Source organism: Triticum aestivum, chromosome 4A (assembly GCF_018294505.1).
Source record: "Triticum aestivum cultivar Chinese Spring chromosome 4A, IWGSC CS RefSeq v2.1, whole genome shotgun sequence".
NCBI classification, from domain to species: Eukaryota; Viridiplantae; Streptophyta; class Magnoliopsida; order Poales; family Poaceae; genus Triticum; species Triticum aestivum.
The window spans coordinates 29,057,824-29,083,999 of NC_057803.1; the positions used below are offsets into that span (position 1 = coordinate 29,057,824).

The 26,176-nt window shown below is 44.9% G+C and overlaps 1 protein-coding gene across 1 annotated transcript; it reads right to left on the minus strand.

Annotated features, from left to right (window-relative positions):
* Window positions 1-22,499: 22,499 nt before the first annotated feature.
* Window positions 22,500-24,681, minus strand: LOC123084912 (uncharacterized). Its single transcript, XM_044506446.1, has 5 exons — window positions 24,428-24,681; window positions 24,043-24,143; window positions 23,198-23,308; window positions 23,019-23,120; window positions 22,500-22,877 (listed from the first exon to the last, which is right to left on the minus strand). The coding sequence occupies exons 1-5, from the start codon at window positions 24,639-24,641 to the stop codon at window positions 22,707-22,709; spliced, it is 699 nt and encodes a 232-aa protein (XP_044362381.1). The 5' UTR covers window positions 24,642-24,681; the 3' UTR covers window positions 22,500-22,706.
* Between the last annotated feature and the right edge of the window lie 1,495 nt (window positions 24,682-26,176).

Here is a 26,176-nt window from a genome sequence, read left to right on the forward strand (position 1 = left end):
GGGCCCTTATGAAGGGTAAATAGAAGTTGACAAAATCACGTTGTGGTTATTCGTAGGTAAGAAAACGTTCTTGCTAGAACCCAATTGCAGCCACGTAAAAGATGCAACAACAATTAGAGGACGTCTAACTTGTTTTTGCAACGATTGATCATGTGATGTGATATGGCCAGAAGTTGTGATGAATGATGAATTGTGATGTATGAGATCATGTTCTTGGAATAGGATTCACGACTTGCATATCGATGAGTATGATAACCGGCAGGAGCCATAGGAGTTGTCTTTATTTTTGTATGACCTGCGTGTCATTGAAGAACGCCATGTAACTTACTTTACTTTATTGCTAAACGCGTTAGTCATAGAAGTAGAAGTAGTCATTGGCGTGAAAACTTCATGAAGACACGATGATGGAGATCATGATGATGGAGATCATGGTGTCATGCCGGTGACAAGATGATCATGGAGCCCCGAAGATGGAGATCAAAGGAGCTATATGATATTGGCCATATCATGTCACTACTTTATATAATTGCATGTGATGTTTATTATGTTTTATGCATCTTGTTTACTTAGGACGACGGTAGTAAATAAGATGATCCCTTACAAAATTTCAAGAAGTGTTCTCCCCTAACTGTGCACCGTTGCTACAGTTCGTTGCTTCTAAGCACCACGTGATGATCGGGTGTGATGGATTCTTACGTTCACATACAACGGGTGTAAGACAGTTTTACACAGCGAAAACACTTAGGGTTAACTTGACGAGCCTAGCATGTGCAGACATGGCCTCGGAACACGGAGACCGAAAGGTTGAACACGAGTCGTATGGAAGATACGATCAACATGAAGATGTTCACCGACGATGACTAGTCCGTCTCACGTGATGATCGGACACGGGCTAGTCGACTCGGATCGTGTAACACTTAGATGACTAGAGGGATGTCTAATCTAAGTGGGAGTTCATGATTTGATTAGAACTTAATTATCATGAACTTAGTCTAAAATCTTTGCAAATATGTCTTGTAGATCAAATGGCCAACGCTCATGTCAACATGAACTTCAACGCGTTCCTAGAGAAAACCAAGCTGAAAGATGATGGCAGCAACTATACGGACTGGGTCCGGAACCTGAGGATCATCCTCTTAGCTGCCAGGAAACAATATGTCCTATAAGGACCGCTAGGTGACGCTCCCGTCCCAGAGAACCAAGATATTATGAATGCTTGGCAGTCTCGTGCTGATGATTACTCCCTCGTTCAGTGCGGCATGCTTTACAGCTTAGAACCGGGGCTCCAAAAGCGTTTTGAGCATCACGGAGCATATGAGATGTTCGAAGAGCTGAAACTAGTTTTTCAAGCTCACGCCCGGGTCGAGAGATATGACATCTCCGACAAGTTCTATAGTTGTAAGATGGAGGAAAATAGTTCTGTCAGTGAGCACATACTCAAGATGTCTGGGTTGCACAACCGTATGACCCAGCTGAATATTAACCTCCCTGATGAGGCAGTCATTGACAGAATCCTTCAGTCGCTCCCACCAAGCTACAAGAGCTTTGTGATGAACTACAATATGCAGGGGATGGTAAAGACCATTCCTGAAGTATTTTCTATGCTGAAGTCAGCAGAGGTTGAAATCAAGAAAGAACATCAAGTGTTGATGGTCAATAAGACCACTAAGTTCAAGAAGGGCAAGGGTAAAAAGAACTTCAAGAAGGACGGCAAAGAGGTTGCCGCGCCCGGTAAGCCAGTTGCTGGGAAGAAGTCAAAGAATGGACCCAAGCCTGAGACTGAGTGCTTTTATTGCAAGGGGAAGGGTCACTGGAAGCGGAACTGCCCCAAATACTTAGCGGATAAGAAGGCCGGCAACACCAAAGGTATATTTGATATACATGTAATTGATGTGTACCTTACCAGTACTCGTAGTAACTCCTGGGTGTTTGATACCGGTGCCGTTGCTCATATTTGTAACTCACAGCAGGAGCTACGGAATAAACGGAGACTGGCGAAGGACGAGGTGACGATGCGCGTCGGGAATGGTTCCAGAGTCGATGTGATCGCCGTCGGCACGCTGCCTCTACATTTACCTACGGGATTAGTTTTGAACCTTAATAATTGTTATTTAGTGCCAAGTTTGAGCATGAACATTGTATCTGGATCTCATTTAATACGAGATGGCTACTCATTTAAGTCTGAGAATAATGGTTGTTCGATTTATATGAGAGATATGTTTTATGGTCATGCTCCGATGGTCAATGGTTTATTCTTAATGAATCTCGAGCGCAATATTACACATGTTCATAGTGTAGATGCCAAAAGATGTAAAGTTGATAACGATAGTCCCACATACTTGTGGCACTGCCGCCTTGGTCACATTGGTGTGAAGCGCATGAAGAAGCTCCATGCTGATGGACTTTTAGAGTCTCTTAATTATGAATCATTTGACACATGCGAACCATGCCTCATGGGAAAAATGACCAAGACTCCGTTCTCCGGAACAATGGAGCGAGCAACCAACTTGTTGGAAATCATACATACCGATGTGTGCGGTCCAATGAGCGTTGAGGCTCGCGGAGGATATCGTTATGTTCTCACTCTCACTGATGACTTAAGTAGATATGGGTATGTCTACTTAATGAAACACAAGTCTGAGACCTTTGAAAAGTTCAAAGAATTTCAGAATGAGGTGGAGAATCAACGTGACCGAAAGATAAAGTTCCTACGATCAGATCGTGGAGGAGAATATTTAAGTCACGAATTTGGCACACACTTAAGGAAATGTGGAATCGTTTCACAACTCACGCCGCCTGGAACACCTCAGCGAAACGGTGTGTCCGAACATCGTAATCGCACTCTATTGGATATGGTGCGGTCTATGATGTCTCTTACCGATTTACCGCTATCATTTTGGGGATACACTCTAGAGACAGCTACATTCACTTTAAATAGGGCACCGTCTAAATCCGTTGAGACGACACCGTATGAATTATGGTTTGGGAAGAAACCTAAGCTGTCGTTTCTAAAAGTTTGGGGATGCGATGCTTATGTCAAGAAACTTCAACCTGAAAAGCTCGAACCCAAGTCAGAAAAATGCGCCTTCATAGGATACCCTAAGGAAACTGTAGGGTATACCTTCTACTTAAGGTCCGAGGGCAAGATCTTTGTTGCCAAGAATGGATGCTTTCTGGAAAAAGAATTTCTCTCGAAAGAAGTAAGTGGGAGGAAAGTAGAACTCGATGAAGTACTACCTCTCGAACGGGAAAGTGGTGCAGCTCAGGAAAATGTTCCTGTGATGCCCACACCAACTGAAGAGGAAACCAATGATGATGATCAAGGTACTTTGGATCAAGTTGCTACTGAACTTCGTAGGTCCACAAGGACACGTTCCGCACCAGAGTGGTACGGCAACCCTGTCCTGGAAATCATGTTGTTAGACAACGGTGAACCTTCGAACTATGAAGAAGCGATGGCGGGCCCAGATTCCAACAAATGGCTAGAAGCCATGAAATCCGAGATAGAATCCATGTATGAAAACAAAGTATGGACTTTGACTGACTTGCCCGATGATCGGCGAGCGATAGAAAACAAATGGATCTTTAAGAAGAAGACGGACGCGGATGGTAATGTCACCATCTATAAAGCTCGACTTGTCGCTAAGGGTTATCGACAAGTTCAAGGGATTGACTACGACGAGACATTCTCTCCCGTAGAGAAGCTTAAGTCCGTCCGAATCATGTTAGCAATTGCCGCATACTATGATTATGAGATATGGCAGATGGACGTCAAAACGGCATTCCTTAACGGGCATCTTAAGGAAGAGCTGTATATGATGCAGCCGGAAGGTTTTGTCGATCCTAAGAACGCTAACAAAGTATGCAAGCTCCAGTGATCCATTTATGGGCTGGTGCAAGCATCTCGGAGTTGGAATATTCGCTTTGATGAGATGATCAAAGCGTTTGGGTTTATGCAGACTTATGGAGAAGCCTGCGTTTACAAGAAAGTGAGTGGGAGCTCTGTAGCATTTCTCATATTATATGTGGATGACATACTCTTGATGGGAAATAATATAGAATTTCTGGACAACATTAAGGCCTACTTGAACAAATGTTTTTCAATGAAGGACCTTGGAGAAGCTGCTTATATATTAGGCATCAAGATCTATAGAGATAGATCGAGACGCCTCATAGGTCTTTCACAAAGCACATACCTTGATAAGATTTTGAAAAAGTTCAAAATGGATGAGTCCAAGAAAGGGTTCTTGCCTATGTTACAAGGTGTGAGATTGAGCTCAGCTCAGTCACCGACCACGGCAAAAGATAAAGAAGAGATGAGTGTCATCCCCTATGCTTCAGCCATAGGATCTATTATGTATGCCATGCTGTGTACCAGACCTGATGTAAACCTTGCCGTAAGTTTGGTAGCAAGATACCAGAGTAATCCCGGCAAGGAACACTGGACAGCGGTCAAGAATATCCTGAAGTACCTGAAAAGGACAAAGGACATGTTTCTCGTTTATGGAGGTGATAAAGAGCTCGTCGTAAAGGGTTACGTCGACGCTAGCTTTGACACAGATCTGGATGACTCTAAGTCACAAACCAGATACGTGTATATGTTGAATGGTGGAGCAGTAAGCTGGTGCAGCTGCAAGCAGAGCGTCGTGGCGGGATCTACATGTGAAGCGGAGTACATGGCAGCCTCGGAGGCAGCGCATGAAGCTATTTGGGTGAAGGAGTTCATCACCGACCTAGGAGTCATACCCAATGTGTCGGGGCCAATCAAACTCTTCTGTGACAACACTGGAGCTATTGCCCTTGCCAAGGAGCCCAGGTTTCACAACAAGACCAGGCACATCAAGCGTCGTTTCAACTCCATTCGTGAAAATGTTCAAGATGGAGACATAGAAATTTGCAAAGTACATACGGATCTGAATGTCGCAGATCCGCTGACTAAACCTCTCTCGCGAGCAAAACATGATCAACACCAGAACTCTATGGGTGTTCGATTCATCACAATGTAACTAGATTAGTGACTCTAGTGCAAGTGGGAGACTGTTGGAAATATGCCCTAGAGGCAATAATAAAAGTGTTATTATTATATTTCTTTGTTCATGATAATAGTCTTTTATTCATGCTATAACTGTATTATCCGGAAATCGTAATACACGTGTGAATACATAGACCACAATATGTCCCTAGTAAGCCTCTAGTTGACTAGCTCGTTGTGATCAACAAATAGTCATGGTTTCCTGGCTATGGACATTGGATGTCGTTGATAACGGGATCACAACATTAGGAGAATGATGTGATGGACGAGACCCAATCCTAAGCATAGCACAAAGGTCGGTTAGTTCGTTTGCTAGAGCTTTTCCAATGTCAAGTATCTCTTCCTTCGACCATGAGATCGTGTAACTCCTGGATACCGTAGGAATGCTTTGGGTGTATCAAACGTCACAACGTAACTGGGTGACTATAAAAGTGCACTACAGGTATCTCCGAAAGTGTCTATTGGGTTGACACGGATCGAGACTGGGATTTGTCACTCCGTATGACGGAGAGGTATCTCTGGGCCCACTCGGTAATGCATCATCATAATGAGCTCAAGGTGACCAAGGTGTTGGCCACGGGATCATGCATTACGGTACGAGTAAAGTGACTTGCCAGTAACGAGACTGAACAAGGTATTGGGATACCGACGATCGAGTCTTGGGCAAGTAACGTACCGATTGACAAAGGGAATTGTATACGGGGTTTGATCGAATCCTCGACATCGTGGTTCATCCGATGACTTCATCGAGGAGCATGTGGGAGCCAACATGGGTATCCAGATCCCGCTGTTGGTTATTGACCGGAGAGTCTCGGTCATGTCTGCATGTCTCCCGAACCCATAGGGTCTACACACTTAAGGTTCGGTGACGCTAGGGTTATCAGGAAGACAAGTATGTGATTACCGAATGTTGTTCGGAGTCCCGGATGAGATCCCGGACGTCACGAGGAGTTCCAGAATGGTCCGGAGGTAAAGTTTTATATATGGAAAGTTGTTAAACGGCCACCGGAAAGTTTCGGGGTCATACCGGTATTGTACCGGGACCACCGGAAAGGTTCCGGGGGTCCACCAGGAGGGACCACCCATCCCGGGGGGCCACTTGGGCTGCGTAGGGATAGCAGCCAGCCCCTAGTGGGCTTGGCGCCCCCCCCCTTGGGCCCATGCGCCTAGGGTTGGGGGGGAAACCCTAAAGGGGGCGCACCCCCCTTGCTTGGGGGGCAAGCCCTCCACCCCTTGGCCGCCCCCCCCCTAGGGTTTTCCCTAGAGGGCCGGCCCCCCTTGCCCCTTCCCCTATATATAGAGGGGTGAGGGGAGGGCTGCAACACACCACAACTCAAGGCGCAGCCCCTCCCCTCCCCAACACCTCTCCTCCTCCGTACGTGCTTGGCGAAGCTCTGTCGGAGTACTGCTGCACCAACTACACCACGCTGTCGTGCTGCCGTTGGAGCTGCCTTCCTCAACCTCTCCTTCCTCCTTGCTGGATCAAGACGGAGGAGACGTCTCCCGCCCCGTACGTGTGTTGAACGCGGAGGTGCTGTCCGTTCAGCACTTGGACATCGGTGATCCGAATCACGTTCGAGTACGACTCCATCATCACCATCCCCTTGACAAGCTTCCGCTCGTGATCTACAAGTGGTATGTAGATGCAAACTCTCTCCCTTGACTCGTTGCTTAGATGAACTCATAGATGGATCTTGGTGAAACCGTAGGAAAAATTTTAATTTTCTGCAACGTTCCTCAACAGTAGTGTTCTCCTCGAGTATGCACCGTTGCGAAAGTTCTTCGTGCTGAGACACCACGTGATGATCGGGTGTGATAGGTTCTACGTTCAAATACAACGGGTGCAAAATAGTTGCACATGCAGAATACTCAGGTTATACTTGATGAGCCAAGCATATACAGATATGGCCTCGGAACACGGAGACCGAAAGGTCTAGCGTGAATCATATAGTAGATATGATCAACATAGTGATGTTCACCAATGAAACTACTCCATCTCACGTGATGATTGGACATGGTTTAGTTGATTTGGATCACGTGATCACTTAGAGGATTAGAGGGATGTCTATCTAAGTGGGAGTTCTTAAGTAATATGATTAAATTGAACTTAAATTTATCATGAACTTAGTCCTGGTAGTATTTTGCAAATTATGTTGTAGATCAATAGCTCACATTGTTGCTTCCCTGTGTTTATTTTGATATGTTCCTAGAGAAAATTGTGTTGAAAGATGTTAGTAGCAATGATGCGGATTGGATCTGTAATCTGAGGTTTATCCTCATTGCTGCACAGAAGAATTATGTCCTTGATGCACCGCTAGGTGACAGACCTATTGCAGGAGCAGATGCAGACGTTATGAACGTTTGGCTAGCTCAATATGATGACTACTTGATAGTTTAGTGCACCATGCTTAATGACTTAGAATCGGGACTTCAAAGACATTTTGAACGTCATGGAGCATATGAGATGTTCCAGGAGTTGAAGTTAATATTTCAAGCAAATACCTGAGTTGAGAGATATGAAGTCTCCAACAAGTTCTATAGCTAAAAGATGGAGGAGAATCGCTCAACTAGTGAGCATGTTCCCAGATTGTCTGAGTACTAGAATCGCTTGAATCAAGTGGGAGTTAATCTTCCAGATAAGATAGTGATTGACAGAATTCTCTAGTCACCATCATCAAGTTAGTAGAACTTCGTGATGAACTATAATATGCAAGGGATGACAAAAATAATTCCCAAGCTCTTCGTGATGCTGAAATCGACGAAGGTAGAAATCAAGAAAAGCATCAAGTGTTGATGGTTAACAAGACCACTAGTTTCAAGAAAAGGGCAAAGGGAAGAAGGGGAACTTCAAGAAGAACGGCAAACAAGTTGCTGCTCAAGTGAAGAAGCCCAAGTCTGGTCCTAAGCCTGAGACTAAGTGCTTCTACTGCAAAGGGACTGGTCACTAGAAGCAGAACTACCCCAAGTGATTGGCGGATAAGAAGGATGGCAAAGTGAACATAAGTATATTTGATATACATCTTATTGATGTGTACTTTACTAGTGTTTATAGCAACCCCTCAGTATTTGATACTAGTTCAGTTGCTAAGATTAGTAACTCGAAATGGGAGTTGCAGAATAAACAGAGACTAGTTAAGGGTGAAGTGACGATGTGTGTTGGAAGTGGTTCCAAGATTGATATGATCATCATCGCACACTCCCTATAATTTCGGGATTAGTGTTGAACCTAAATAAGTGTTATTTGGTGTTTGCGTTCAGCATGAATATGATTTGATCATGTTTATTGTAATACGGTTATTCATTCAAGTAAGAGAATAAATTGTTGTTCTGTTTACATGAATAAAACCTTATATGGTTACACACCCAATGAAAATAGTTCGTTGGATCTCGATCGTAGTGATACACATAATCATAATATTGAAACCAAAAGATGCAAAGTTAATAATGATAGTGCAACTTATTTGTGGCACTGCCGTTTAGGTCATATTGGTATAAAGCGCATGAAGAAACTCCATGCTGATGGGCTTTTGGAATCACTTGATTATGAATCAGATGATGCTTGCGAACCATGCCTCATGGGCAAGATGACTAAGACTCCGTTCTTCGGAACAATGGAGCGAGCAACAGATTTGTTGGAAATCATACATACTGATGTATGTGGTCCGATGAATATTGAGGCTCGCGATAGGTATCATTATTTTCTGATCTTCACAGATGATTTGAGCAGATATGAGTATATCTACTTGATGAAACATAAGTCTGAAACATTTGAAAAGTTCAAAGAATTTCAGAGTGAAGTGAAAAATCATCGTACAAGAAAATAAAGTTTCTACGATCTGATCGTAGAGAAGAGTATTTGAGTTACGAGTTTGGCTTTCAGTTAAAAACAATGTGAAACACTACTCACGCCACCTGGAACACCACAATGTAATGGTGTGTCCAAACGTCATAACCGTACTTTATTTGATATGGTGCGATCTATGATGTCTCTTACCGATCTACCACTATCATTTTGGGGTTATGCATTAGAGACAGCTACATTCACGTTAAGTAGGGCACCATCTAAATCCGTTGAGACGACACCGTATGAACTATGGTTTGGCAAGAAACCTAAGCTGTTGTTTCTTAAAGTTTGAGGTTGCAATGCTTATGTGAAAAAGTTTCAACCTGATAAGCTCAAACCCAAATCGGAGAAATGTGTCTTCATAGGATATCCAAAGGAAACTATTGGATACACCTTCTATCACAGATCCAAAGGCAAGACTTTTGTTGCTAAATTCGGAAACTTTCTAGAGAAGGAGTTTCTCTCGAAAGAAGTGAGTGGGAGGAAAGTAGAAAACTTGATAAGGTAATTGTACCTTCTCCCTTATTGGAAAGTAGTTCATCACAGAAATCTGTTCTTGTGGCTACTACACCAATTAGTGAGGAAGATAATGATGATGATCATGTAACTTCAGATCAAGTTACTACCGAATCTCGTAGGTAAACCAGAGTAAGATCCGCACGAGAGTGGTACGGTAATCCTGTTCTGGAAGTCATGTTACTAGACCATGACGAACTTGCGAACTATGAGGAAGCGATGATGAGCCCAGATTCCGCGAAATGGTTTGAGGCCATGAAATCTGAGATATGATCCATGTATGAAAACAAAGTATGGACTTTGATGGATTTGCCCGATGATCGGCAAGCCATAAAAATAAATGGATCTTCAAGAGGAAGACGGATGCTGATAGTAGTGTTATTATCTACAAAGCTAGAATTGTCGCAAAAGGTTTTTCGACAAGTTCAAGGTGTTGACTACGATGAGAGATTCTCACTCGTATCTATGCTTAAGTCTGTCCGAATCATGTGAGCAATTGCCGCATTTTATGAAATCTGGCAAATGGATAAACAAAACTGAATTCCTTTATGGATTTATTGAAGAAGAGTTGTATACGATGCAACTAGAAGGTTTTGTCAATCCGAAAGGTACTAACAAAATGTGCAAGCTCCAGCGATCCATCTGTGAACTGGTGCAAGCATCTCGGAGTTGGAATATATGCTTTGATGAGTTGATCAAAGCATATAGTTTTATACAGACTTGCGGTGAAGCCTGTATTTGCAAGAAAGTGAGTGGGAGCACTACGGCATTTCTGATAAGTATATGTGAATGACATATTGTTGATCGGAAATAATGTAGAATTATTCTGTAAAGCATAAAGGAGTGTTTAAAAGGAGTTTTTCAAAGAAAGACTTCGGTGAAGCTGCTTACATATTGAGCTTCAAGATCTATAGAGATAGATCAAGACGCTTGATAAGTTTTTCCAATGAGTACATACCTTGACAAGATTTTGAAGTAATTCAAAATGGAGCAGTCAAAGAAAGAGTTCTTGCCTGTATTGCAAGGTGTGAAGTTGAGTAAGACTCAAAGCCCGACCACGGCAGAAGATAGAAAGAGAATGAAAGTCATTCCCTATGCCTTGGCCATAGGTTCTATAAAGTATGTCATGCTGTGTACCAGATCTATTGTATACCCTGCACTAATTTGGCAAGGGAGTACAATAGTGATCTAGGAGTAGATCACTTGACAGCGGTCAGAATTATCCTTAGTGAAATAAGGATATGTTTCTCGATTATGGACGTGACAAAAAGGTTTGTCGTAAAGGGTTACATCGATGCAAGTTTTTGACACTGATCTAGAAGACTCTAAGTCTCGGTCTAGATACATATTGAAAGTGGGAGCAATTAGCTAGAGTAGCTCCGTGCAGAGCATTGTAGACATAGAATTTTGCAAAATACATGCAGATCTGAATGTGGCAGACCCGTTGACTAAACTTCTCTCACAAGCAAAACATGATCACTTTTTGGGTCTTAATCACATAGCGATGTGAACTAGATTATTGAATCTAGTAAACCCTTTGGGTGTTAGTTACATGGAGATGTGAACCAATCACATAAAGATGTGAAATCACATGGCGATGTGATCTAGATTATTGACTCTAGTGCAAGTGGGAGACTAAAGGAAATATGCCCTAGAAGCAATAATAAAGTTATTATTTATTTCCTTATATCATGATAAATGTTTATTATTCATGTTAGAATTGTATTAACCGGAAACATAATACATGTGTGAATACATAGACAAACAAAGTGTCACTAGTATGCCTCTACTTGACTAGCTCGTTAATCAAAGATGGTTATGTTTCCTAACCATGGACAAAGAGTTGTTATTTGATTAACGGGATCACATCATTAGTTGAATGATCTGATTGACATGACCCATTCCATTAGCTTAGCACCCGATCGTTTAGTATGTTGCTATTGCTTTCTTCATGACTTATACATGTTCCTATGACTATGAGATTATGCAACTCCCGTTTGCCGGAGGGACACTTTGTGTGCTACCAAACGTCACAATGTAACTGGGTGATTATAAAGGAGCTCTACAGGTGTCTCCAAAGGTACATGTTGGGTTGGCGTATTTCGAGATTAGGATTTGTCACTCCGATTGTCGAAGAGGTATCTATGGGCCCTCTCGGTAATGCACATCACTTAAGCCTTGCAAGCATTGCAGCTAATAAGTTAGTTGCGGGATGATGTATTACAGAACGAGTAAAGAGACTTGCCGGTAACGAGATTGAACTAGGTATTGGATACCAACGATCGAATCTCGGGCAAGTAACATACCGATGACAAAGGAAACAACGTATGTTATTATGCGGTCTGACCGATAAAGATCTTCGTGGAATATGTAGGAGCCAATATGGGCATCCAGGTCCCGCTATTGGTTATTGACCGGAGACGTGTCTCGGTCATGTCTACATTGTTCTCGAACCCGTAGGGTCCGCACGCTTAAGGTTTCGATGACAGTTATATTATGAGTTTATGAGTTTTGATGTACCGAAGGAGTTCGGAGTCCCGGATGAGATCGGGGACATGACGAGGAGTCTCGAAATGGTCGAGACGTAAAGATCGATATATTGGACGACTATATTCGGACATCGGAAAGGTTCCGAGTGATTCGGGTATTTTTCGGAGTACCGGGTAGTTACAGGAGAAGCAATGGGCCTTGATGGGCTTTAGTGGGAAGAGGAGAAAGGGCCAAGGGGCTGCTGCGCCCCCCCTCCGCTCTGGTCCGAATTGGACTAGGGAAAGGGGGGCCGGCCACCTTTCCTTCTCCTCCACTTCCTTCTTCCTTCCTCCCCTCTTGGTGGACTCCTACTAGGACTTGGAGTCCTAGTAGGACTCCACATCCTGGCCGCACCAAGCCTTGGCCGGCCTCCTCCTCCTTTAGTCCTTTATATACGGAGGCAGGGACACCCCAGAGACACACAAGTTGATCCACGTGATCTATTCCTTAGCCGTGTGCGGCGTCCCAGCCACCATAGTCCTCGATAATATTGTAGCGGTGCTTAGGCAAAGCCTTGCAGTAGTAGTACGTCAAGATCGTCACCACGCTGTCGTGCTGACGGAACTCTTTCCCGACACTTTGCTGGATCGGAGTCCAGGGATTGTCATCGAGCTGAACGTGTGCTAGAACTCGGAGGTGCCGTAGTTTCGGTGCTTGATCGGTCGGATCGTGAAGACGTACGACTACATCAACCAAACGCTTTCGTTGTCGATCTACTAGGTATGTAGATCACACTCCCCCTCTCGTTGCTATGCATCACCATGATCTTGCGTGTGCGTAGGAATTTTTTTGAAATTACTACGAAACCCAACACCTACAACTGCAAGTTCTAGCTTCTAAATCCACTGGATATCTCCATTCCCTCTTCTCTTTATCCAAATATGATATCTCTGCTATGGTACCCAAGCAAAGCGTCATGTTCATTTCCAAGCCTGTTGTCTTCTGCTTCAGTTCATTCATCACGGCAGGGATGATAATGTGGCCCATGAATTTTGCCTCGGCTATTCCTGCACGATAATGAAATTTCTGCATGTATTCTATCCTTATCCTGTCAAGCAAATCCACCACATAATGACCCTTTAGTTTCCGGATCGTTGAGTTGAAAGACTCTGCTGAATTATTGTGCACATAGTCAACTTTACTCACTTCACTGAATTGGCTTCTGGCCCATAACTTGAAGTGGTGTGTTTCCAAGTATTCTTTCACTTTGGTATTCATGTATAACTGCCTCAAGTGGTAGTTGTGCTTCTTCACGCTGCATGTCAAAGATGCTGGCCATAAATTGTCGGTATACACCTTTCCTTTGAATTTCTTCATGAAATTTGCAGCAAGGTGACGCATGCATTCCCTATGCTCTACTCCAGGGAACACATTATCCATGGCCACTTCTAAACCTTTGCAGGCATCTGTATGAATGACCAACCCATTGGGATGTGCAATAGCCCAGTGGAGATTATGCAAAAACCAAGTCCAGCTCTCCTCAGACTCTGTCTCCAGCACATCATAGGCAACTGAAAATACAAAACTATGTGCATCAACTGCACAAGCTGCTACTAACTGTCCTTTAAACCCCCCTGTGAGAAAAGTGGCATCAATAGCCAAATAAGGCCTGCAGCCTGCCAAAAAACCCCGGTGACAAGCCTCAAAGCAGACAAAAACCCTCCTAAAGCATTCCTTGGTCTTTGTCACTCCCCTGAATGTGTACTCCACGGTGTGGTGATCAATATCTACAATACTACCTGGGCTTGTCCTCTCCACTTCACCTTTGAATGAATACAACAATTGAAAACTTTCCTGCCAGTTACCATAAATAGAATCCATAGCATGTTGTTTACCAATGAACAACCTCATGTATGGTAAATCTATCTTGAACTTATCTTTGATGTTCTTCTGCAATTTCTTTGGACCCACTTGCTGGTTTTCTTTCACCCATTTCTTTACTTCTTCTGTCACCCATCTTGACTTGGCTCTACTGATTGTATCCTTCCTAAGGGTTGATTCCTGGCATGTGTGCTTAAAAGGGTTCACTTTGACCTGAACATTAGTGCTATTCCACATTTTAGATGCAAGCAGCCTCCATGGACAACCTTCACTCGGACAGTGCACTCTGTAACGTACTTGATCACTCTTGTCAACTTTGAAAGTACGTTCTACCTTGATGCAGTATGTCACAAGTGCATTTCTACACTCATTCATGGATGCAAAAACTGTACCTTCTTCCATATGAGGGTTCAAAGGGTCCCATTCAACAGCTGCAAGGTCTTCGTCCTCACCCATCGCGTCATCATCCACACGGACTGCATTGTGAGCCTCATCTTGATTTTCAGTCCGAGGTGTCCGTCGTAAATTCCGAATAACATCAGAATATAGCTTCTCTTCATCAACCCCAGAATTGTAGCCATCAGGCTCCACTTCAAGGGGGACCCTACTGCTGTTGCCCACACTTGTCGAGCCACCACGTCGCCGTGCACCAACTGAACTGTTCTGGCTAGAGATGCCATTACGACGACTTGGTTCTCCCCGAGATGTTGCACCCGCCATCCTAGGTCCAAATGCCTGCTCAAGCACATCAACTTGCAGCCTCACATGAAAATTATCTTTCTCTTTATGCCTAACAAACATGGTAGCTAGCTCTTCATCATTACTAACTGTCACCCAATTCTTTTCCCCATCATAGTATTTGTATACCACTTCATCAAGCAAACCCCAAGGATATTGGCTACAAATTACCTTCCCAAATTGTCTGAAACTCCAATTACTAGCCATTGGCAACCGATAATCAAAACCTCCTTGGTATTTCTTCTTATCCTTTGCATTAAACATGTACCAGTCCCTTCTAATGTGCACCATGAAAGAAAACCGCAACTCCATCCTAACCGGCGAAAAACAGAGACACAATCAGCACACTAATTGGGCAAACCTACTCGAATAGTGTTCAAGTGCACAACTAAGCTCAATCTAAACAAGAGGCGAGACTTACCCCTCGGGAACCCAGTCGTGGATGCGGTGGATCTCCGGCCCGATGCCTGCCTCGCCAAATACTCCGGGGTCGCCGCTACTCACCATTTCACCCTAGGGTTCTTCCTCCTAGTTTAAATAGCTCCAGCAGCCCCCCACCTTTGAGCGCTCCGGCCGGGCGCACGGAAGGAGGCCGCGCCGCGGATCGAGCAGGTGGCGGGCGCCCCACCCGTGGCGTCGCAGGAAGGTGGTGGGCGTCACAGGTAGCCGTGGAGCATAGGCGCGGGGAGGTAGCAGCGGAGCAGGCCGTGCAACTGGTGGCGGGGCAGGTGCTGGTCGCGGCGCAGGTGGCGGCGGCGGCGGCGCAGGACAGCCGACCGGGCGGATGGGTTGCCAATGATTTGGGGATTTAGTTGCACGGGCCTACATGTCAGCTCCGGACCCACGTCCACGCGGTCCCACGTGTAAGCTCCGGACCCACAACCACTAACGTCGGCGGACGGAATGGACTCAAATATGGCCGTTTGGCCTCGTCATAGTTGTTGTGCTCGGACTAGGGGCAAAACTGAGGATAATTCGCATCTGAGGGCAAAACTGAGCACATGGACACCACTGAGGGCAAAAGGATAATTAACCCATTTGGGTATCTTCACTGCTATACTTATTTTGAACTCCTGAAGCATTTCGTCGCCAACTATGCCCTTTCTCGGGGTGGCAAATGTTCCTTGCAGATGTCCCAATAACAATAATCGTTGTTGTCGTGTTGAAAGGAAAATCATAGTTCGGTTCCATATGTTGGTTTCACTCTCCACGTCTCTTACCGACCTGACAGTGATTTCCTTTCGTCTTTTTGATCTTTGATGTTAACGAGTTGTACATTTTTTTTAACCTTCTGGTTGAGGAAGTAGTCACAGCCCAAAAGCTACCAGACACAGCTCTACGTAAATTGAGCCAAAGGTGCATGAGAGATGGAGACAGTGTGTAGTCTGGATGCTCGGAATGATCACATATGGCATAGGAGGTGTCGCTCGACCCCTGTCAGCACTTGAGAATACGGTCGCTGGAGGGGAGCCAGCCTCTAATAAGTTGCCAAACAAAAACCTTGGTGTTTAAGGTTGACCATACAAAATAAAGGTCCCTGATCGTAACCTTTTCTTATGTTATTCTTGATGCAAACGAGTTGAAATTGCGGAGTCTTGCCACACATTGGTTTAACGACAGATATGCATCATGCATGACTCAATGGGGGCAACAGTTGTGCTTCGGTAATTTCCTCAAAAAAAAAAAATTGTGCTTCTGTAAGCAAAGGTGCATGAGAAGAAAATGTGGTCCGCGTACTCCGAATGACCGCGTAGGGCATACAAATGTTGGTCAACCTTTAACAAGTTTTCAGAAAAATCATTGATGTTTTAAGGTCGAGCAAAAAATAAGAGACTCAGGTTGTCCTTTTTTGTAATTCCTGATGTAAAAGGAGTCGCAGACCAAAAAATCTCGCACACATATTTAGATAAAATTGATCCTGCCACAAAAAAGATAAATTGACGCAAGGTGGAACAAGATGTGGTATACATCTTCGTCTTCACGGGGCATATGAACTATTGCCCGACACTTGTCGCTTGAACATAATGCTAAAGAGAGAAAAAATATCACTCCCTCTAATTTATATTAACTGTCGCAGCTTTAGTACAACTTCATATAGATCGGAAGGAGTACTATGTTTTATAGTTGAGCATATATATACTCTGAAAAACAGAGTTGAATATAAATAAATAAAAAGATCCGGGTTAGTTATACTAGCAGCAGTCTTGTCTCCTTCCTTCCTCCGCCACCAGCACCGCCGCCGGTCCGCCCCATCTCCAATGGCCTTTGGCCCATGGAGGTGTGGAGGATCTCAGCCCCCTGCTGGCGGGAGGGACCCCGTTCTTATTTTTGTTAGGTTCAACGTCTTGGTTAGGGATGTGTATCCGTGACGATGTCCCTCAGTAAGAATGATGTCTTCCGCATCATATCCCCGTCCCAATGGTGCGAATAGTGTCGTCAGGGGATGTGTGGAGGTATATCTCCATCGGAACTCGCGGGATTCGATCGGTGCTGGTCTTCAGTGGATCTATTTGGATCCAGTTTTTGTTCGTCTTCGTTCGTGTGGTTACAGGTTTAATCTTTCCGATCTACAACTCTCTTCATCGGCGATGGTTGCTGCTTTGGTGTGCTGGTCCTTTGGGGCCTTAGCACGATGACTTCCCGACTGTCTACTACAGCAAGGTTTGCGCAGCTCCGGTGAGGGAGGGGCGATGACGAGGGCGCGCCTTCAACTTGCTTCAATGTTTATAGTCATCGCTAGATGATTCATGGACTTGATTGTAATTTTAATACTTCTAGTGTTCTCTGTACTACCATGATTGATAAATAGATTGAAAGGTTCTCTCACAAAAAAATATTAATAAATAAATGAAAGGAGCATGAGTAACCTCTTGATGTTGACTTGCAATTCTTTTCTATGTTAAATCCTTTTTTCTTAACAGCAAGGCATGTGATGACACCACCAGCTTCTTTGATTTATGTAGCACAACCACCCTTTTATTTAGAAAAGGGGATGACCGTCAACCTCTGCATCTGAACGATGCATGTAATCATTTTTATTAATTATTCATGAAAATCCTATAAAAAAATACATTAGTATGTCTGAAGTTATCATCTCCACAACATCTGTCGCTACTCCTATCTAACTGATGAAGGGGTGCCGATAGTCCGAGTCGAATATCAAATAAACCTCACATCAAAGCCTAACATCTAAAACCTGATTGCCCCAACCAAGCCACACTGCCGAGTGTGGGGCGCACACCAGTTTGGTGCCCTTTCAGAGGCCGCCGCCGCCTTCTATCGATCCATATTCAGAGTAGATACTGACGCATCAATTGCCAGCCCTGCGGTCGACGCCACCACGGAGCTAGACAACGCCATCACCCTACGCGCGCCCATCATCACACATCCGCCCCCGAGACCTTGCTGCACCACGTCGCGGAGACTCCATGTCGTCGATGCATGACATGAAACGCCACTCCACCGCTAAAACCGTCCGCTGGTCCCTCAATCCAATGCACACCTCCAAGAATGACGCCCCAAGGAGGATACGGCACAAGAGCGCCGCCATCATACGATCAACTGATTAAGGGTTTCCCCCGGAGGTAGTGAGATGAGTTAGGAGCTTCACCTCTATGATGCCTTCAAGAAGCAAACAACGCAAGGACGTCGCCATCACCGGCTCCGGCCACCGGCCTAAGACCAGGTTTTCACCCGGATCTGTCTCAAGAAATCCAGCCGACAACCTGTGCACCATCCCGACCGCCTTCAAAGCCCCGGATCTAGCTGCCTAGATCCAGCGACCACCCACAATAGCATTGCCACCGTGGAAGCCCTAGCACACCGGCCATTGTTTTGTGAGAGCCACCACTGGAGCCTGAGAGGAGGGTCGCCGCCCCACCTCGCCAAACCGTGAGAGCCGCCGAGAGGGATCCCACGCGCTTGTCACCGTCTCTGATCCGAACTAATCCGGAGCCACAGCCACTAGATCGCCTGTGCAGATCCACCTTGGACAGGGACAACACCATGCCATGTTGTCGCGGGCGGCCGAGCTTCACCTGTCGCCTCCTTCCAGGACCGCCGCCCCGGGATCCAGGCCGACCGCCGCCGCCGCCACCGGCCATGTTCCATCGGCACCGAATCGCCGAGCCATTGGCCACCACAACCATGGCCGTCGTGACCATGCAGATGCACCCAACGACCCGCACCACCCGAACTTTCATGTCGACCCGCCGCCTCCGCCCACCACCACGCTGTCACCGGAGGCGAGCCGCCGCGACCCGGATCAGGGAGAGGCGCCTCAACGCCGATGGGTGACCTGCCTCACCCGATCTAGACGCGCGCGGGGAAGAGGGGGTTGGTGGGTCGTTCGCCGCCCCTGTCGGCCGGCCGGGGCTTCGCTCGGTAGCTTCCTCCAGCATTGACGGAGGGGAGGACATGGTGGAGATGACCCAAGAGCGCGGTTGAGGATCTCCTCCCGGAGCCGCCCTAGCAGGGGGCGACGCGGGGGACGCGAGTGAGATCAGCATAGCCACCCTTGCATTGTCGGTATGCCTAGGGAACAGCGCAGCTTCCTTCATTGCCCTTTCGGCATGGACAATCTGAAAAGCACCGCAATGCGTGTGTTTTTGAGAACACCCATCCATCTCACTCTAGCATCTCTGATCAGATCAAGGAAGACGCGTGCCTGGACCAAGGCGGGCGTCAAAGGGCTAGGCATGATTATACTACATCCTAACCTCATGTAAGTATGTAACTAAGGGTTGAGCAACCCATCTCTCTGATCATAGCCGTGCATTCTCCCTGGGTACACAGTTTAAGAATTGCACCTTTATACTTTCTAACCCATTATTAATGAAACGATACGCAACATGCGTATTCGTGAAGAAAATAAAATAAGCTTCTAATTTTTTGGAATGATGTAACTACTACTATTTTAAATTATAATAAAACTAACTATGATGGATTTTCTCAAAATGACTAAAGTTACAAAAAAAATGTAGGAAAATCTTTCAATCTATTCATCAAACATCATAGCGGTATAAAGAATACGAGAAGTGACAAAAACTACATCCATGTGCGTAGACCACCTAGCGAAATTAAAAGTACATAGATGAACAATTACTTGTAGGAAAAAATCTGGAGGCTAAAATATGTGTATTTTAGGAACGAGAACCATTTGGTATTTGCATATTAGCATGCGGGCTCTATATCTATCACTATCACTCACTATCGCTAAAAACATGTGAGAGTTTGTAGCCAAATAATAACAACAACAACGACGACGACGACGACGACAACAACAACATGTGGCGTTCAATCAGTACGATTTTTTTAGTAGGATCATGTGGATCCATGCACGTGGCTGGCCTGGGGGCGCGTCGATCGCTGGCGTGTCGCTGCGTCGACGGGCAAAAGGCAACATGCAATAGGATGTGTACGTACCTAGCTGAATGCAACCGCTTTGTCCTGGTTTTCCGACGGCGAGGAACGCATGGGGAAGTCGTCTGATGATCGATATTCGAGAGAGACGAATCGTCTATCTGTCTGTCCACGGAGACGTGTGGCGGTTACGCGGGGACGACGATCACATCCTCTCCTCGTGTGGAACTCTGGATCACGTCAGAGACGCCTACGCTTTGACTTTGAGCGCACACACCGCCCTCCGCGCTCCGCTCCGTTCACAACCTCCCACGTTGGCTGACTTTTTGTGTCTATAATCCCCCCCGCTCAGCCTAGATCGTGCTTCGTGTTCATGCATCTTGGATCGACCGAATTCTCGATCGGCATCTTCTCTCAGAGATGTTAAGTCAGCTCTAGTCTTTCCCTCAAAATGCTACAAGTCCCTGAAATTTTTGGTATGGAGAGTTTAATACTACTCACTCTGTTATGAATCATAAGATGTTGTTCTAACTTATTCTGAATAGAATGTATGTACAGTTCATATATGGTTTGTATTAAAATATTCAAAGCGCATTATAACAAGTACTCCTCCGTTACTAAGGCGCTTGTTGAAATCTCTAGTGGTATTAAAATGGATACCACTGTCCATTCCTAAGGGATACACCGTCCGAAAATACTTGTTATCAAAATGGATAAAAAAAATATACTACTCCCTCTGTAAACTAATATAAGAGCGTTTAGAATACTAACATAGTGATCTAAATGCTCTTATATTAGTTTACAGAGGAAGTATTTCCAAACAAAGGAAGTGTGTAGGTTGAAAAACTACAACAGGTATGACTCCACCGGTCGACTCTTAAAATGTTTACAACCTCAACACCGACTTTTTTCGACCAGACCACTGATATGATCATTGCTCTGAGAACCACTTCACCACCGTGAGCATGAACGACGAGGAAGCTTCCCTTGGCAGTCTAGGGATGCAAGCGGCGTCCTGTATACCCCGCAAAACCATCAAATTAGTTCACTTCTGGCCGAAAAATTAACACTGAATTAGTTCTACGCTCTAGCCCGCAAACCCGCCCGCTCTGCATCCAACGCTTTACGTACTTATCATCTCGCTGTTAGTATTTGCCATTGCTTCATATGCGTATATGCCTTTTTTATTTATTTTTTGGCACAAGATTGCATATATAGAGTTTTTTTGCGAGAGCATATATATAGTTCTTCTCCTACACGTTGAGTTTTACTGGCACACTTGTCATGGTGTTAATTTTTTTTAGAGGGGTGTCATGGTGTTGAACTGTTGATGAACTTTTTTTCTTGATAGGGGTGAACTGTTCCATCGCAAAAAGAAAAGAAAGGGTGAACTGCTGATGAACTCAATTAAACTCTCCTTGACCGACGATGACACCGCGCTTATCCATGAGTAACGTGCATCGTGGCCGCCGGGCGCTGCTCCACGCCTTCACGTCGTAGCGATCGAGAGAGAGTCGAGTCAAACAAATGATTTTGACGTGCATTGTTTTTAATGAATCCGTGTCTCTAAAATGTCTTCTTCCGCGAAAGTCATATTCTACTCCCGAGCTCAAATGCTATCTTAATTATGAATAGTAAAATAAAAAAATGTAGGAAAAAAATTCTGATTTTTTTGAACTTTGACAAATGTTTTGCATGCATACCAAAATTCAGCACGAAATGACATTCGTGAAAGTCATGGCGAAAAAAAAATCAGCAGTCCAAAATGTTTTCAAAACTAGCATTTTTTGGTTTTTCTACATGACTTCCACAAATGTCATTTCATGTTGAAAGTTTGTAAGCATACAAAACATTTGTCAAATATTACCACAAAAAAATCAGTACTTTTTTACTGTTCATGAGGGAGCAGATACTCCACGTCCCTTCTTTCGAAGTTTCTTTGACAACCGATTAGTTTTTAGAGCTCCTCAAATATCATACATTCAAATTATACACACTCCTAGCACACTCGAGCATCCTTTTTTTTCAAATTTATTGCTCATGGCAGGTGTAGATGAGTTTGGGTGCCAAAACGCCATCCTCTTGCCAGTTTTACTTCCACTTTATGTTTGATTGTCGCAGCCGCCACATCAAACGTTACCACTTCTTCCGTTCCAAATTACTTGCAGTTCTTATTCTATGAAGTTAAATTTCCTTATATTTGAGATTTGACCAAGTTTGTGAAAAAATGTGCTAATGTTCATGCAATCTCAAATATGTGTAAAAACATGTATTTTGATGACTCTAATGGAACTAGGTCAGATGCCCACTAAAAAAATGCCCATTTTAATCATCTGCTTGTCAGGCTGGCAAAAGAACCGCCGAACAGTTTATACAAAGATAAGAATGAGTAGTGCCTAGTTTCCCAATCATGAAAACTTCTACATGATGCCATCTGCACGACATAATACTGCATCTGAGTTGTCACCATAGTCTTCAAGACCAACTGACCAAGCACTTCCACAAGCTATGTGCTCATGGTTACCTCAAATCTCCAGGTCAACAGATATAAAACTCAAAGCACCTACCATTGGGTGCAAGTGCTTTCCTCCAACACAACTCCAGATGCCAATGCATCAGCAATGCTATCGAAAACAGGAATAGATTGAACATGAGCTGTGAATCCGGAACCCTTTTTATTTATTTATATGCACCAGAGGAATCAGGTCTGTACAGGTATACACCAAGTTTGTTGCTGGTTGCGCACAAGGACACGAACACAGTTGCAAGCTGACACAATGCGTGCAGCCAGGCCAGTTAAGGATCATATATACAGTGTGGGTGGGGTGGATTATTTGTCAACCAATGTCTGCAGGCTCTGGGCTCTTAGAACAGGTCCCACTGCCAGTAGATCTTGTCCACGATGCCTCCGCCGCTCCGCACGGCCACATGGAGGGTCTCCGATGCCGGAGGGACACCCCACAGCAACGGAACAGCCACCGACATGGTCAGCTTCTCCTGAAGGCCGTCACTGCTCGCCTTCTCTGCAGTGACAATCTGAGCAAAAATGGCACCCTTTTAAGTTTGAAAGGATGTTCAATTGGAGATAAAGCTTTGATTTTGCAGTTTGAGGAATTCAATGACTGCACTTTGTTAAGATTATAGCGGCACATATAGTTCCAGGGGTAACATAAGTACCTCGCCACCATGCTCCAAGACGGTATCTTCCACCACATCGCTTAGCATTTCAATAGACCGACAAAAGCCAAAGATGCATAATCTTCTACCCATGTCCAGGCCCTGATAGATAATACCGCATGGTATTACTATATGAAAACATAAACATCAAACACACATAAGTGATAAGAAACATTTACATTTGTAGCTGCTATGTTAAACAGTGCTCCAAGGCAAAGACTTTGATTTGGATCCATGTAAGAGCTCTCCTGAAACCGGCGGGGTTTGCCTTTTCCCTTTTGTTGCCTCTTCTGTCCAAATTTAACACACATGAGGATGGCATGCAAAATATTGATGACGCCAGGATAAAGCAACTTCAGCAAATATACATGAATAAACTTGAATCCGCAACAAAACAAAAAAGAAATGGTTGGGTCGATATTCCCAGGATACAAAAAATAATTGTAAGCTTTCAGGCAACTAGCTTTTGGTGAGTACAGTGGTACAAATGAGTATGGTGCTCAAATATACTCCTATACGGTGCTGCTTTTCAAGGTTTTATAGTCTAGATTCCCATTAAATATGTTTTATTATTACATGATAACGTAAGTAAAATGTGAAAAGAGCTGAATCTTTTTAACGTACACAATAAAATTGTTATTGCCCTGAATGCAGTAACCAACAGTGTAAGCATGACTGTTTAATATACATTTCTCGGTGTTATATAATTTCCAGTTACATATATTTCCCGGTGTTATACACATTCCAGCTACCCATTCATGTCTGATCAAACTAAATAAAACCTGGCTTTGTGGTACAGTGAACAAATAGGAATAGCACAAAGTTATTTCCATGGAAACTAGAAGGACGGCATATATCATTAACATCTTCATGCGCACTGAATAACAGTGTTCACAATATGCATAACAACATCTCAGTCCCGAAATGAAGCTCCATTTCAGTTTTATTAACAAGGACCAACATGTTGCTGTTTAGTATGACGCGCGAGGGAGCTTAGTAGTTCCAGCTCAACAAGATTCAGTACCTCGGAGGCGGTGACTCGACGAGGCACCATGTTACCGCCTATCTGAACCAGCCCATCGGAAGTGAAGAGCGTGATTTTATCCTCTTGCACCCACTCGATATCTGCCAGGAGAAGCACACGCAGATCGAACCCGTCAGCGCGCACGGCATGGTACACACACAGATCAGTACAGGGACAGACAACCCCCATACGAAACAAATCGACATTCTGCCCAACGATGAGCACAGCAGCCTACCCCATTACCAACTACCATCTCACGGAGCACGAAACAGCAACCGCGGCATCAATATCACTCATCTCTCAACATTTAATAATAATAAAAAAGGCATCGCTGGTCAAAGCGCTCGGGCAACATCAGGGCAGCGATCCGGGGGCGGGAGTTTACCGAACCCGGTGGAGAGATCCAGGGGCTGCTCCCACGGGTAGGGCCCGTAGAGGTCCTCGGGCTCGCCCTTCCTCGCCCGGGCGCGCAGCCGCGACCCGGGGCGGCAGCGGCGCGAGGACCGGGGCCTCCCGCCGCCGCGGAGCGGGGAGGAGAGGGGCCTCCTGGACGCCAGCGAGCGCGGGAGGGAGGAGGAGAGGGCGGCGGAGTCGGCCATCGCTCGGAATGCGGCAGGGGGGGGGGGGGGGGGGAGCGATCGCGGGCGGAGGGGGGAAGGGAGGATCGGCGGGGGCGAGGTGTGGTGGGCGTGGATTCTCCCGGCGGTGGACTTGGCTCGGCCGTGGTGCCTTTCTTGCGGGCTCTTTTCCGTGGCCACAGGAGGGGGAGGACGGATCGTGGCCGTCGGCTGTGCCGGTTCTGTGGCGATGGACGGTCCGGATTGGCCGGGAGCCGGTGGGCGTGGTTTATCCGCTGCTGATGTGCTACAGACAAAACAAGGTTCGGCTGTCGAGACCAAGATGGGCCGGGGATCTCGAGGGGTGGATATTCAGTGCTGCTCGCAAAATGGATAAGGGATTGCTTGCACAACGAGAGAGAGTGGATTCTGCGCTCGTTTGCACTGCACCCTTTATTTGTTTATTTACTTATTTATTTCCCAAAATAAGCACTTCAAAAGTTTTATGAAAATGTTGACCATTGTCATATAAGTCATGGACGAATTTGGAGAGGACCGAAACCTGAAAGACCAGTTCAAATGAAGTGGCGCCATCTACCTGAACACCGCCTCTCTCTGCGAGAACTGAAAAAAAAAACATACCGAAACTAACTGGAGGCAAGGCACCGGGATTCCCCTCCATGCCACCAACTGTCGGAGCGGCAGACAGAGGGGTAGCAAATCCTTGGGAGGAGCGGTGGAGCTTGGAGGGGAGGATAACTTCACCCTAGCCGCATATGCATGAGCCGACTCAACTAGAAGAAATAACTGGGATAAGTTTCATAAAAACTTTTTTGAAAAATGTGGGTATCTAAAACATGCTAGTTTTTGTTCTTCACAAAAATAACATTTTCTCACTGATTACATAGTTTCTCGAGAAGGCATAATAACGTGAGTTGTTGCATGAACAGAAACAAGTGCAACTGAGCGAGAGGTAGGGCTCCACTCAATTTTTGAAAATTCAATAAAATATGCTCATAGTTTTAAATAGAAAAAAAAAACAAGTCCTATCAATTTGTACGATAAGTGCCTCCGGTCACATAATTTGCCTCCACTCAGAAGAAAATCTGGCTCTACCTTTAGCACCAATTTTTTGCAAAAGACTACATTAATGTAATATTCCTGAAAACACAAACACAATAACACATATTTGTATTTCTTTCAAAAAAATTACATTCAATCGCAAAACCACCCCTTCTGGTTGAAGAGTCACCAAGAAAACATTTGATTTTTATTTTAGATAATAAAATCGGAGGATCACCTCTTTGTGATGTGGTGGCGGGGATGACTTCATCTACATGAGCTCTAAATCATGATAATCATGTTTACACATGAAAAAACTGGACACAAAGTAATTTTCTTACAAGTTCCAAGGCTTATACTACTTTGGTTTTCTTAAAATGCAATAGCGTGATAATAGTTGTCTCGGACATCATCTCCTGATACATTGCCCGCGGGGTTTCCGGACAATTACATAACGCAACACACTGCGGTTGCTAAATTTGTTTTTTAGTTCCCCGAAATGAATGAGTTGTAGC